The 13,146-nt window shown below is 41.3% G+C and overlaps 1 protein-coding gene across 2 annotated transcripts; it reads left to right on the top strand.

Annotated features, from left to right (window-relative positions):
• The first annotated feature begins 8,879 nt into the window (after nucleotides 1–8,879).
• LOC122029520 (nucleobase-ascorbate transporter 6-like) lies at nucleotides 8,880–12,722 on the top strand. Of its 2 annotated transcripts, XM_042588536.1 has the most exons (14): nucleotides 8,882–9,331; nucleotides 9,753–9,850; nucleotides 9,992–10,168; nucleotides 10,254–10,354; nucleotides 10,456–10,531; nucleotides 10,606–10,665; nucleotides 10,804–10,988; nucleotides 11,096–11,192; nucleotides 11,274–11,360; nucleotides 11,451–11,509; nucleotides 11,604–11,695; nucleotides 11,851–11,928; nucleotides 12,016–12,176; nucleotides 12,261–12,722. In XM_042588536.1, the coding sequence occupies exons 1-14, from the start codon at nucleotides 9,226–9,228 to the stop codon at nucleotides 12,477–12,479; spliced, it is 1,596 nt and encodes a 531-aa protein (XP_042444470.1). In that variant the 5' UTR covers nucleotides 8,882–9,225; the 3' UTR covers nucleotides 12,480–12,722. The 2 variants fall into 2 exon arrangements, with proteins under 2 accessions (XP_042444471.1, XP_042444470.1); XM_042588537.1 differs by lacking the exon at nucleotides 9,753–9,850 and having other exon boundaries at nucleotides 8,880–9,331.
• The last annotated feature ends 424 nt before the right edge of the window (nucleotides 12,723–13,146 follow it).

Raw genomic sequence — 13,146 nt, 5'->3', positions numbered from 1 at the left:
GATGATGAATACTAGCCTAGATGGCCGACAGGTAATATGATAGAGGTCTTATTCTTGAAGACTGTGGGGTTAAGTCCTGAAGGGTCTGACTGGCACTCTGGCCCGACCAACCATATGTCGAAGGCTTTGCCCATGAGGAGTGAGATGCTCTAAATGTCCAACTGGCATTGGGCCCCGACCGACTATATACTAAATGTCTTAGTATTGAGAAGTGGGGAATTATGCCCCAAAAGTTCGACTGGCGCTTGGGCTGATCGACTTTACGCTGAGAGTTGTCCGACCGGTACTTTGGGTCAACCGGTCATATGCTAAGAGTCTTGACGATGAAAACTGGGGAGCTGAACCCCCATGAGAATAACCCGTTCAGTTGCATATATTCTGACTTTGATTTTGACCGCCATCTCACCTTGACATTAACTGTCATATCATCTAAACTATCGATCCACTTATAGTTCTTGTAAAACCTAAGCCGCATGGATTCTACGAATCGTATAAGAATTCATATATAGAGAATACAAGAACATATGAACATGGATCTTCATTTTAATCGAAAACATGACATAAGAAAATAAATACATAAACATAATGACAAAGAACCTAATTGAGAAGTCATGTCATTGTCCTTTAGCATCGTCTAAAAGATCCTTGAGAAGAAGAAGCGGAAGTAAACGAGGATGATCTTCCAAGAGGCTTAGGGGACGATGGCGCCGAAAAGTCTCTTGTCAATGGGAAACAAGAAACTAGATCAAGATTATCCCTAAACCCTTAGGGACCTCTCCTTATATAGGCGACGAATCTGTTATCAGCCCATAGATGATAACAAATCAGACTAAAGGATTACCTGATGTAACTCCAAAAACCACATTCTCTGTTAATTACAAAATCTAGCTATTATATATCAAGCTTTAAGGTAATATTGAAATTCAAACAATGACTAACACAATGGGTTAATTTGAATTAATCGCAAGATCCATTGATCTTACTTATCACCGGAGTTACTGTAAGCCTAGAATGGTCTTCTATAGGATTGGGTGGCAAGCAAAACTTAGTCTCAATGGGGAAGAATTTAAGAAAAAAGAAGTAACCAAAAACATTCTTGATTTAAGATGCTCAAATCAAAGGAAGCTTTTTTCTTATATACCAAGTCCATTGTGCAAGGATCATCAACCTTCAAGTTCATTCATCATTAATAGTCCATTGCTATAATCGTTAACCCATTAATATAAATGAATCAAATTATTGGATCTACTTTAAATCCACATCCAATATCTTAAATCCCTTAATGCATAAAATGTTAGATCACTTAATTAGAATTTAATTTTCTTAATGACAATTAGTCAAGTGTGTTAATGAAGTGTAAGCTCACAATACTAGGATTGTAAATGAACTGAACATTCATGGACAAGTTTGGTGCTCAGCTTGATAAGAGATTATTTATGTTCATTCAATATATATAAGATCAATTAAATGAACAAACTTGAATAACTTTTAACTAAACTAACAAGTTTAAATATATATGTGTTCAGCTCATTAATGTTTGTGAATAATATTCATGAACAATGTTTATGAATAATGTTAGTGAAGAAGATTTGTAAACAATGTTAGTGAATCATGTTCATCAATAAAACTCTCATTAACATGCTAAATAAATAAAGAATTTTTCAAAATGAATAAACAAATTTGTATTATGAAAGTCGATAACTAATCAAACAAGTTTAAAATATAAAAGTTTTAAACAATAAACAAACTTGAATTGAGAGCTCAATAATATCTAAACTGGTCTCGTTTAGAAGCTGAGTAGATGGGTGGTCGGTGAGGAGGCATGAATGTTGATGGAGGACGGAGTTAGGGTTGGAAACCGCAAGCCTGCGCACACTATAAAGAGAGCAAACAGGAATGTTAGAGTAAGAACCAGAGAGGGGATCCTTGACACAAACACTCTGACGCTCAAGTTAGAATAGACCTCCAAAAATGAGGAAGAAGATAAATAATAAAATAGTAGTGAGGATGCGTGTTCGTTAGCATGTACTTGGCCAACGGAGATGACCCCTTTTATACCGCCTCTTATAACCTTCGTAATAATGAAACATTAAAAAATATTTGATGTCTGAATATGTCGGGTAGTGGAGGATGAACAACAACGTAACCCTCCCCTAAGTAGAGGAAGGTTTTGTTGCGTGTATCTGTCAGAGTAGCGCAATATTCCCTGATGAGTAACCATTATTCTCTAACAGCTCATTGCGATTCTCTGATAATGTTGTCTCCTAGAGGGAGTTTGATCAGTTTGGAGCCGTTCGGGTTTATGCTGGCAGCCATAGCCATTAGAAGTGGGGAACTGAGTCCCGTAGGTTCTACCGATTCTTGGGCCGATCGGGTTTTATGCTTGGAGTCTTGCCCATGAGAAGTGGGGAGTTGATCTCCATAGGTCCAACTAGCTCTAGGATAGATCAGGTTTATGTAAGTACCCCGTGTTAGTTTTGATGTGGTAAATCAAGTTAAGTTAAGTCTTGTGTATTTGATCCTTGTGTCTAAGTGTGCAAGAGTTTAAAAATACAAGAAGTTGAGCGGAAGACACAGCGGACGAGAAAGATGTCATAGGAATCGAGTCAACGAGCTTGGTGTATCCGAGAAATGAGAAGCTACGGAAGAGTATGTCGTTAGAGTGAGAAGGATGCGTGCGGTGTTTCCGAGGGACGAGAACTTTGAGCAGAAGACTGCTCAAGGAGAAGGCCGGAGTTGGGTTCGGGTGAGTTCAACTCTAGAAGGCTAGAGCATTACCCAAGTGACTAGAAACGAAGCCAGCGATTAGAGAAGGCGTCGGATGGTCAGCATATAGTCGACAGATCTGGGTGCCCGAACCACTTTGGAGCCCAACGGGTACTTCTTCGTAGTGGATCAACTTTGGGTCCACGTTGGTAGCAGTCCTAGTGCCCGGAGATGGTCTGGGTGCCCATGAGTGGATAAATTATTATCTCTTTATTGTTGTGAAGCGAATTGAGACAGTTAACTGGGGGTGCTCGAACCGTGCCACATCAGCAAATGATCACTGTTGATACAGTCTGACCTGGCTGTTGTTTTGATGTTGACACTGATTTAAGTTTGTATCAGATATTAATTAAACTCAGACTGATTAATGATCAAGGTTGATCATGCGGAGAGGGCTCGGTAGCTCGTTCTCCGGACTAGGTTAGAGAGGGCTTGATAGCTCGTTCTCTGGACCGGACGAAGTCAGAGAGGGCTCGGTAGCTCGTTCTCTGGACCGGACGAAGTCGGAGAGGGCTCGGTAGCTCGTTCTCTGGACCGGACGGAGTCGGAGAGGGCTCGGTAGCTCGTTCTCCGGACTAGGTCAGAGAGGGCTCGGTAGCTCAGTCTCTAGACCGGATGTGGAAGTCAGAGAGGGCTCGGTAGCTCGTTCTCCGGACTAGGTCAGAGAGGGCTCGGTAGCTCAGTCTCTGGACCGGATGTGAAAGTCGGAGAGGGCTCGGTAGCTCGTTCTCCGGACTAGGTCAGAGAGGGCTCGGTAGCTCAGTTTCTAGACCGGATGTGGAAGTCGGAGAGGGCTCGGTAGCTCGTTCTCCGGACTAGGTCAGAGAGGGCTCGGTAGCTCAGTTTCTGGACCGGATGTGGAAGTCGGAGAGGGCTCGGTAGCTCGTTCTCTGGACCAAGAAGACGTTAGGGTTTAGGGCTGGGAAGCTCTAAAACCCAACAGAGGCATTGGATCGGTCACGGGATCGATCCAGCTTGATACTGGCACGGTAGAAGTATCTGGATCGGTCGGTGGACCGATCTACTGACACCCACGCGAACATTGGCTGGATGGATCGGTCCGTGGACCGATCCACTCATAGGCTGATCGGTCCGTGGACCGATCAGCATAATCCCAGGCCGATCAGGGTGTGTCCTGATCGGTCCAGAAGGCTATGGATCGGTCTGTTGACCGATCCACAACAATGTCGTTTGTTTTCTGCTGTTTCTCTGCGATTTCTGATTCACCTGATCAAATCATCTGCTGTGAGATTTTTGAGTTACAGGTTGCAGGTGTCGTGCCAGTGCTTAATTTCAAATTAAGTTCCATCAGAAGAATAAGAACAAATGCCCTTTGTGCTGTGTTTCACTTCAAGTGGTGCAATTCGAGCGTAACGTTCACTAGCTGCGATCAGTTGGCAATAGCTTAACTCTTGCTCATTGGTTCGAGCTCAGAGACACCAGTGAAGACCATGGATGGTATTGGTGTGAGTTCAGAGAACCAGATGAGGAGGAAGAGTGATTGGCGACGCCTGAGTTGGTTGCAGTGATACGATACAGATGACAGCGATTCGGCTCTGGCTGAAGACAGTGAGAAAGCAGAGGGATAAGAAGAAGGAAGAAGAGAGGTTTTGGTAACGAAAGGTTCTGGAAAAACTCTCTGTCGACCGAAGCAAGTGTGCTGTGTTGTTGAGCTCTTGGCTAAGGAATCCTTCTGTCTTTGCGCATTGCTTTCATCGTGGCTGTAAGTTCATTTGTTCATTCTTTCAGCCACAAATCTCTGTAAGTCTTGTGCTTCATTTCAAATCATCTTTGTGACTTTGTGGAGAGGTTACTCCACCGAAAAGGAGAAATACTTAGCCGGATTTTGTTCGGGGTGTGATCTACCGAAAGATCAAGGATCGTCCACCTTACGGACACGCCGAGGAGTAGGGGCAAGTTATCCCCGAACCTCGTACATCGTTTTGTTAGTGGTGGTTTGTCCCTTTTCCTTGCATCAGTTTTCATTTTTCTTATTTCCGCTGTGCTAACAAACTCTTGTGAGGAAATTGATTGGATTTTTAAAGGAGGCTATTCACACCCCCCCCCCCTCTCTAGCCATCCGGAGGTCCTAACAATCACTACGACCAATGAGCCTATAAAAGGAGCCCTAGATCTCAAGATTTGATACAACACTTTCTGTATTCAAAATTTTTATTCTATTCTCAAGTTTATGCGCTGTCAACATCCTATACGAGGCTTTTCCGCTTTTAACTTGTGTCGAAGGAGTCTTCTAGTTGAGCTACATTTGCCTTATATTAGCAATTTCCCCGGTTGCAAATCAAGTCAATCCTTTTTGTCTCATGCTTCTTTTATGCATTTTAGTTTCTTTTATTAAAGTGTTTATCTTAATCAAAGTCATAAGTTTCGAAAAAGGTATACTTGTCTTTTCAAGACAATTCACCCTTTCTTGCCAGCCGCATGAGACCTACAGTTTATGCTAGGAGCTTTGTCCATGAGAAGTAGAGAACTAAGTCCCATAAGTTCGATCGACTCTGGGGCCGATCAGATTTATGTTGGGAGCTTTGCTCATAAGAAGTGGGAAGCTGAACCTCATAGGTTTGACCAACTCTAGGGCAGATCAGGTTTATGCTGGGAGTATTACCCATGAGAAGTGGGGAGCTGAGCCTCATAGATTTTACCGGCTCTGGGGCCAATTAGGTTTATGTTGGGAGTCTTGTCTATAAAAAGTGGGGAGTTGAGTCTCATAGGTCTGACTAGTTTTGAGGCCGATCGAATTTATGTTGGGATTCTTGCCCATGAGAAGTGGGAGCTAAGCCCCTTAGGTCCGACCGGTACTGGGGCTAATCGAGTTTATGCTGAGAGATTTGCCTGTTAAAAGTGAGGAGTTGAGGTTCGTAGGTACGACCGACTCTAGCGGATTTATGCTGGGAGTCTTGCCCATGAGAAGTTGAGAACTGACCCTTGTAGGTCCAACTGGCTCTAAGGCTGGTTGGGTTTATGCTTGGACCATTGCCCATGAGAAGTGGAGAGCTGAGCTCCGTAGGTCCGACCGACTCTAGGTCCAATAGGATTTATGTTGGGAGTTTTCCCAATGAGAAGTGGAGAGTTGAGCCTCGCAAGTCCGATCGTCTCTGGGGCCGATCGAGTTTATGGTGGGAGTCTTGCATACGAGAAGTGGGGAGTTGAGCCCTGTAAGTTCAACCAACTCTGGGTCGATTAGGTTTATACTGGGAGCCTTACCTATAAGAAGTAGGGAACTAAGCCTCATAGGTCCGACAGGATCCGAAGCCAATCGGGTTTATGCTAGGAACCTTACCGATGAGAAGTGGGGAGTTGAACCCTATAAATCTGACCGGCTCTAGGATCGATCATGTTTATGCTGGGAGCCTTGCTCATGAGAAGTGAGGAGCTGAGCCCTATAGGTTTGACCGACTCTGGGGCTAATGGGGTTTATGCTGGAGATTTGCCCATGAGAAGTAGAGAGTTGAGCCCGTAGGTCCTATCGACTCTGGTGCCAATCGGATTTATGCTGGGAGTTTTACCTATGAAAAGTGGGGAGTTGAGCTCCATAAGTTCGATTAGCTCCAGGGCCAATCGGATTTATGCCGAGAGTCTTGTCCATAAGCAGTGGAGAGCTAAGACCCATAGGTTTGATTGACGCTGTTGCTGATCGAGTTTATTTATTGGGAGCTTTGCCCATTAGAAGTGGGGAGTTGAGCCCCATTGAAAGTAGTTAGTTTTGCTACGTATACTATGACTTTAACTGTCAGCTCACCTTGACTTTGATTGTAATCTCATCTTGATTTTGACTATCACATCGTCATAACTAAGGCTGCAAACGAATTGAGCCGGCTCGCGAGCTTTTCGAGCCGGCTCGAAAAATATTCGTTTCGTATTTGAATTTATCGAATTCGAGCTGAACTCGAGCCCAAATTATATTGTTCGAGCCACTCGCGAGCTGCTCGCGAGCCTTAATATTTATTAATATAAGTTAAATATATATTAAATAAATAAATTTCGAGCTTTTCGAATCTATTTTCAACCAATAACTCGAATAGTTCGCGAACATGTTCGAATATTTCGAGCCGAACTCGAACCCGAGCTTTAATTCGAACCGAATTCGAACCAAACATTTTGAATTGTTCGAGCTTCGAATCGAACTCGAATATACCTAATTCGAGCCGAATTCGAGCCTTAAATTTTTCTACAGATTCGGTTCGTTTACACCCCTAGTCATAACTATTGACCTTATATTACCTTTGGTGTCTCTCACTACGCGCTGTATGATAAACGAATCAAACTCAAACGTATAAAAAAGAAATCAAATCAAGTTTGAATAATCATTTTAACGATTTGAGTAATCTCAAAATTTAACTCAGCTGAGCTTAACTTGTTTACTGCTCTACCTACACATTTGGCAGATTTAAGCCCACTAATATGGACTTAATTCTTCAATGTGAACATAAAATTCTCATTTTGGTCTTGTTAACAGAATAAGTGAATGTATCTTCTTACTCTTTCAAACATCTAAGAATTCGTTGATTGTATCTTGTCACAGTTACCTGATGGAACTCCGAAAACAACATTCTAACTGTTACTTCAAAATCATATGGTAGCTAATCACTTAATGCACCAGCCAAAAGAGTTGATTCCCGTTTTCAGCGAGGAAGAGAGCAACTAGAAAACGTAACGTGAAGGTGAGATTGGCAGCGAGGGTCAGAAATCTGCGAAAATGAAGAAAAGATGGGAAAAACCTATCGACGACACGTGTCCTTGCAGAAGACAATTGCTCCTGTAGTTTTGCTGGATTGTGAGTCGAACTGTTCGGGGAGTATGGGTTTTAAATTATGTTATGTTTTAATTCATTCTTGAAAAAGAAAAAGAAAAAAAAAAAAAAAAAAAAAAAAAAAAAAAAAGCTGGATAACATTTTCCCATGTGATACCACTCTTAAAATACAATATAATAATGATGTGACTCACTATTTAATTTGTAGTGCCATTTCTTTTTTCTAAATGCATAGAATTAAATGAGTCGTAATGATTACAAAGAACGAGTATCCGATTCTTTGTCTTATCGTGATCGCATTTATTGAGGGGACGGGCTTTGATTCTCCTCTAATCACCTTCATCACTAATAAATGACGGCTAGCAATTTAATATAGAAAATTAAGCGTAGTTTTGTGTTTATCGTTTTTGCCTAATAAATCTTCATTTCTTGGCAATTCGTTGATGCAGCAAAATAAAGATGATCATCTGGCGGGAAGGGAACGAGTTCATTCCAAACACACAAGTGAAAATAATAATAATAAATGACACGGGGCTCTGTTGTGACAGAACCTGTAATAAATTTCGTATCCAACAAGATGGCACCAAGCGAAAAGTAAAACAACAATGTCCAAATCATCATCTCAAGGTGCAAGATCGTGCCTTTTTTTTTACACTTTGTACCTGGAAATTCGTCTGTTTCTTCATTGATTTGACTTGCTCTGTTTTAAGCTTTCACGGGCATGGAATGTGGCAGTTTTTCCGATTAAATCATTCCAAACTCATTATAGCTTTTACGTGCCGTGGCACCTCCTTGTTGTTATCTCGGCTCATGATGACCCTAGGCAGGGTGCGACGGGGGCCCTGAGGGCGAGGGTTTCGCCCTTTTGCCATTGTTCAGAGAAACGGCGTCTATTAAACAAAAGGTGCAGTTTTTTTGTGTAGACAGTCGTCAAGATCGAGAGGTCACACCTTGCATGCTTAAAGCACCGTCGCGTACGCACCTTCGTCGCACTGGGACGCTGTGCTCCCCGAGTCACTGTGGAAGCCTAGAGAAAGTACGAAGCAGGGAGGGAACTTGCAAGGGAGAAATGCTGCAACCTTTTTTATTCGCTTTTTCTTTTCTTTATCTTTTCAATTTTCTAGAAATTTCTTGGTTGCATTGTTATCTCTGCCTTTGCTCTTTCGCTTTCCCATTCCCATTCCCATTCCCATTCCCATTCATCATCATGATTTTTTTTTTTTTTTTTTTTTGAGAGAGAGAGAGGACCCTGTCTGCTTGCGTCTTAAGATAAACACGTATAAAGCGATAAATAAGAGTAAAAGAAATAGTAAAGCCGTAAAGGAGAGTCTGCAGAAGATTCCTCCTATTGAGAGAAAGAGAGAAGGGGGCACATTTGTTGCGCTTCGGTCTTTTTTAAGCCATTTGGTGGAAAACACAGTCTCCTTTTCCCATCGTTTGCCCCACTAGTGGAGGGTTGCCACATCTTCTTCTTGCATTTTCTTCCTCAAGCCACTTCAGGAGGGATTGCGACGGCTGTTGTTGGAATTCGGAGTTGGTGAAAGAAAAAGATTTGTTTTTGACGACTACAATCCTTCAAGTCTTCAGATTTTTCCTGGAGTTGATAGTAGAAAGGTTTGTTCTTTAGCGAGACAAGTGAGTGAGGTTTATAGCTTTCTTGAAGTGGGATTTTGTGGAGGAAGAAAAAAGAGATGGCCGGAGCAGCGCCGCCACCTAAGCAAGACGAGTTGGTGCCACATCCAGTGAAGGACCAGTTACCCAACGTCTCCTTCTGCATCACCAGCCCGCCTCCTTGGCGTGAGTTACTTCATTCCTGTTCTCTTTAGCCACGTTCTTGCTTTTCCTTCATCTAATTTCTCATTCGCCTCGAGTTATTTCCTGGGAAGGTGGGAACTATGTTTGTATGTTTATCTTCATTTTTTGCACTTTTCTTCGCTGGTTCTTGTATTGGAATCATTGTTGCTACTCCTCTAAGTAGTTTGTTTCTCTTTGGTTTATCAGTTTTTTTTTCTCACAAATGTTGATCTTAAGCCTTGACTTACCTTTTTTTCCATTGTAACTCAAAAGATGGAATAAGGTTCTTGAATTTATTCTTGTAGTGATGCTGTATTCCCATTTACTAATGTTCTTCCTGTTTCTTTTCCTTATCAACTTGATGCGATGAAAGAATATTAAGCTAACCTAAATTATTATTATTATATCTTTTTGCTGGATGTAGCTGAGGCAATCCTTCTTGGTTTCCAACATTACCTGGTGATGCTAGGAACGACTGTTATCATCCCCACTGCACTTGTTCCTCAAATGGGGGGAGGAAATGTGAGATTCTATTTGCATACTCATGATCACAAACTGACCTTTTGTTCAAAATGAAATAGTTTTTTCTTGGTTCAATATTAAGCTGATGCCTATTATTACATTGCTGTTTAGAAAAGCTAGTTATATTTCACTCTCTTTTAGGATGAGAAAGCCAGAGTAGTGCAGACATTGCTGTTTGTTGCTGGTATTAATACACTTTTCCAAACTTATTTTGGAACTCGCTTGCCGGCTGTGATTGGAGGATCATATACCTTTGTGATGCCTACTATATCTATCATCTTGGCTGGGCGGTATAGCGATATCATTGATCCTCATGAGGTGAGGTTGAAACAAGACCTTGATTGGAATTGTGTTTGTATAATTCAGAAGTTAGAAACTGATGATTAATTTTCATTTTTCTTAGAAATTCCTGCACATTATGCGTGGAACCCAGGGTGCACTAATTGTCGCTTCAACCCTGCAAATTATTATTGGTTTTAGCGGTCTTTGGCGGAATGTGACAAGGTTAATATGCTAATGTTTTTGTTTTATTGGGGCAAGTGACTTTGCCATAAGTTCCAACAACTGTAACTTAACGTTCACATCATACTTTGAATATTTTTTAGATTTTTAAGCCCATTATCAGCTGTTCCTTTGGTTGCATTAGCTGGGTTTGGCCTCTATGAGCTTGGATTTCCAGGGGTAAGTATTCAATTCTTGAGGATACGCTATTGCGCTTGAGTGCATTGTGAGGTAAACCGATGTCAATTGCGCAGGTTGCTAAATGTGTTGAGATTGGGCTGCCAGTGATTATTCTATTAGTGATGTTTTCACAGGTAATCTTCATTGATCAGTGGATTGAAATATAACTCATTTACTTCTACTGCTGTTTCATTTCAAATGTTTTCAATTTTAAATGCATTTCATCTTTGACTAAAAGGATCTTGATTGATTGCTTTTATGTTCCTCCCCAGTATATTCCTCACGCTGTAAATTCAGAGAGGCCTGTATTTGATAGATTTGCAGTCATGTTTTCGATTGTGATCGTGTGGATTTATGCATACTTTCTCACAATTGGTGGAGCTTATAGGCATTCTTCACCAAAGACACAGTTCCATTGCCGCACTGATCGTTCTGGGCTTGTTGGTGGGGCTCCTTGGTAAGCTTTTGTTCCTTTGTTTATAGTTCTCCTTGAATGTGAAACCTTGTTGCCCGTTTGAATGGAGTTGCATCTCTAGTTGCTTATGATCATATTTTGATACCTAGGATAAGAGTACCATATCCTTTTCAATGGGGAGCACCGACTTTTGATGCCGGGGAAGCTTTTGCAATGATGGCAGCCTCATTTGTTGCCCTTGTAGAGGTTGATCACTTTCTATTGAAGATTCTTTAAATGATGGTGGTTTGCATTATTATGTCTTCTAATTTGTGCATGATACTACAGTCCACTGGTACTTACATGGCCGTTGCGAGATATGCAAGTGCAACGCCTATACCCCCTTCGGTGCTCAGTAGAGGCATTGGTTGGCAGGCAGGGAATCATTTCCATTTCGCTAGATTATTTAAAGTTCTTTTGGCTTTTGGAAGTCACAGACACTAATTTTTTCCCCCTCTATTCTAGGGAATTGCTATCTTGTTGGATGGATTGTTTGGAACTTCTATTGGATCATCAGTATCTGTGTAAGATTCTCTTCATGCATTGAGCTTCATATCTGTTATGAGAGGCTATGAATGTCGACCCATTGTGTTTAAGGTATCGAGTAATGTTTTGCAGTGAAAATGCTGGTTTGCTGGCGTTGACACGGGTGGGCAGTCGGAGAGTCGTGCAAATTTCAGCAGGATTCATGATTTTCTTTTCCATCCTTGGTAATCTGTTCATGAGTTTAAAATCTGAATTGAATCTGATCATGACTAGTTGGGAGTAGCTAATATTGGAATCCAGTCCTGTTGTTTCAAGTGTAGTGAGTTACCAATTAATGCTATCTTCTCTCGAGCTGAATGATGATACTTCTTTGCGACAGGGAAATTTGGAGCGGTCTTTGCATCTATTCCTGCACCAATTTTCGCGGCTCTTTACTGTCTTTTCTATGCATATGTTGGTTAGTATATAATGCAATGAATTCATACTCGTCCTCGCTAGTGGACTTGCTTCGATAACTTGAATACACCGGCTCATGTCTGTGCAGGTGCTGCTGGTCTTAGCTTCCTTCAGTTCTGCAATCTCAATAGCTTCCGCACCAAGTTCATCTTAGGATTCTCCGTCTTCATGGGTTTGTCAGTTCCACAGTACTTCAACGAATACACTTCCGTAGCCGGTTACGGTCCAGTCCACACCGGAGCAAGATGGGTACGTGAAGAACCACAACTATCCCCATCTGTACTCTCTTTTTGTTTGCTGGCCAACATATTGATGAGTCTTTCTTTTCTCTAGTTCAACGACATAATCAATGTGATATTCTCTTCGAAACCATTTGTCGCCGGATTTGTGGCATTTTTCTTGGACAATACTCTCCACAGGCACGACAATACAGTAAGGAAAGACAGAGGCTCCCATTGGTGGCAAAAGTTCCGGTCTTTCAAGGGTGATGCAAGAAACGAAGAATTCTACGCGCTGCCTTACAATCTCAACAAGTTCTTTCCGTCAGTGTAATCCCTATGCGCTCAGAATCGGATGTGATACAGTTCGCATTGCCCTTTAAGAGAGTTATTGAGTTAAGCTCAGTGTTTTGTGCTAGATCTCTCCTTGTCAATTTCTTATCCTAGGGATGTAGCTTAATGGATATTTATGTTAAAGATTTAACTTCATGCATGTTTGGTCTCTAAGTTACAAAGCTGATGAACATTATTGAATCTCTCTCTTTATAAGAATAAATTTCTGAGCTCATTAATCATAGTCTCAAGACAAGGTGTCAGAGTCTGTGACACTTTTTATAATATGGATTCTCAAAGCTTTGTGCCAGGTTCCACTTTTGTCTCTTTGGAAATCAATTAGTAAGACTTTATTTTGCTTCAGCTGATGGCCTAGAAGCCATTTTTTGTCTTCTCTTTTAAAAATATATTTTGGCAGGTTGGTCTTGAGTGCAATAATTAACTTCATTTTAAAAGAAATATTGTTGAGTCGTTGAGCCTGAAAGATTTTACTACACCAAACGACTTATAATTTTTTTTTAAAAAAAACAATATTTAAAAGTTTTCATCCAATTTGATCAGATTTTAATCAAAATTGGATCCAGTTTTGCCTCCGAGAAACTGTGTTTTTAATCAAGCAAAAATTAGAATCATGGCAAATGCAAGCCTGCAATGATGTGCAGAAAAGG

Source organism: Zingiber officinale, chromosome 10B, assembly GCF_018446385.1.
Source record: "Zingiber officinale cultivar Zhangliang chromosome 10B, Zo_v1.1, whole genome shotgun sequence".
In the NCBI taxonomy this organism is placed as follows: Eukaryota; Viridiplantae; Streptophyta; class Magnoliopsida; order Zingiberales; family Zingiberaceae; genus Zingiber; species Zingiber officinale.
Note: the sequence above shows the minus strand (reverse complement) of the source record. Positions and strands in the feature narration are given on the sequence as shown.

Coding starts and splice junctions, on each gene's coding strand:
- LOC122029520 (XM_042588536.1), top strand. CDS start 9,226: ATGGCCGGAGCAGCGCCGCCACCTAAGCAAGACGAGTTGGTGCCACAT. Junction 10,355..10,455: donor CTTTGGCGGAATGTGACAAG/GTTAATATGCTA, acceptor AATATTTTTTAG/ATTTTTAAGCCCATTATCAG. Junction 10,989..11,095: donor CTTGTTGGTGGGGCTCCTTG/GTAAGCTTTTGT, acceptor TTTGATACCTAG/GATAAGAGTACCATATCCTT.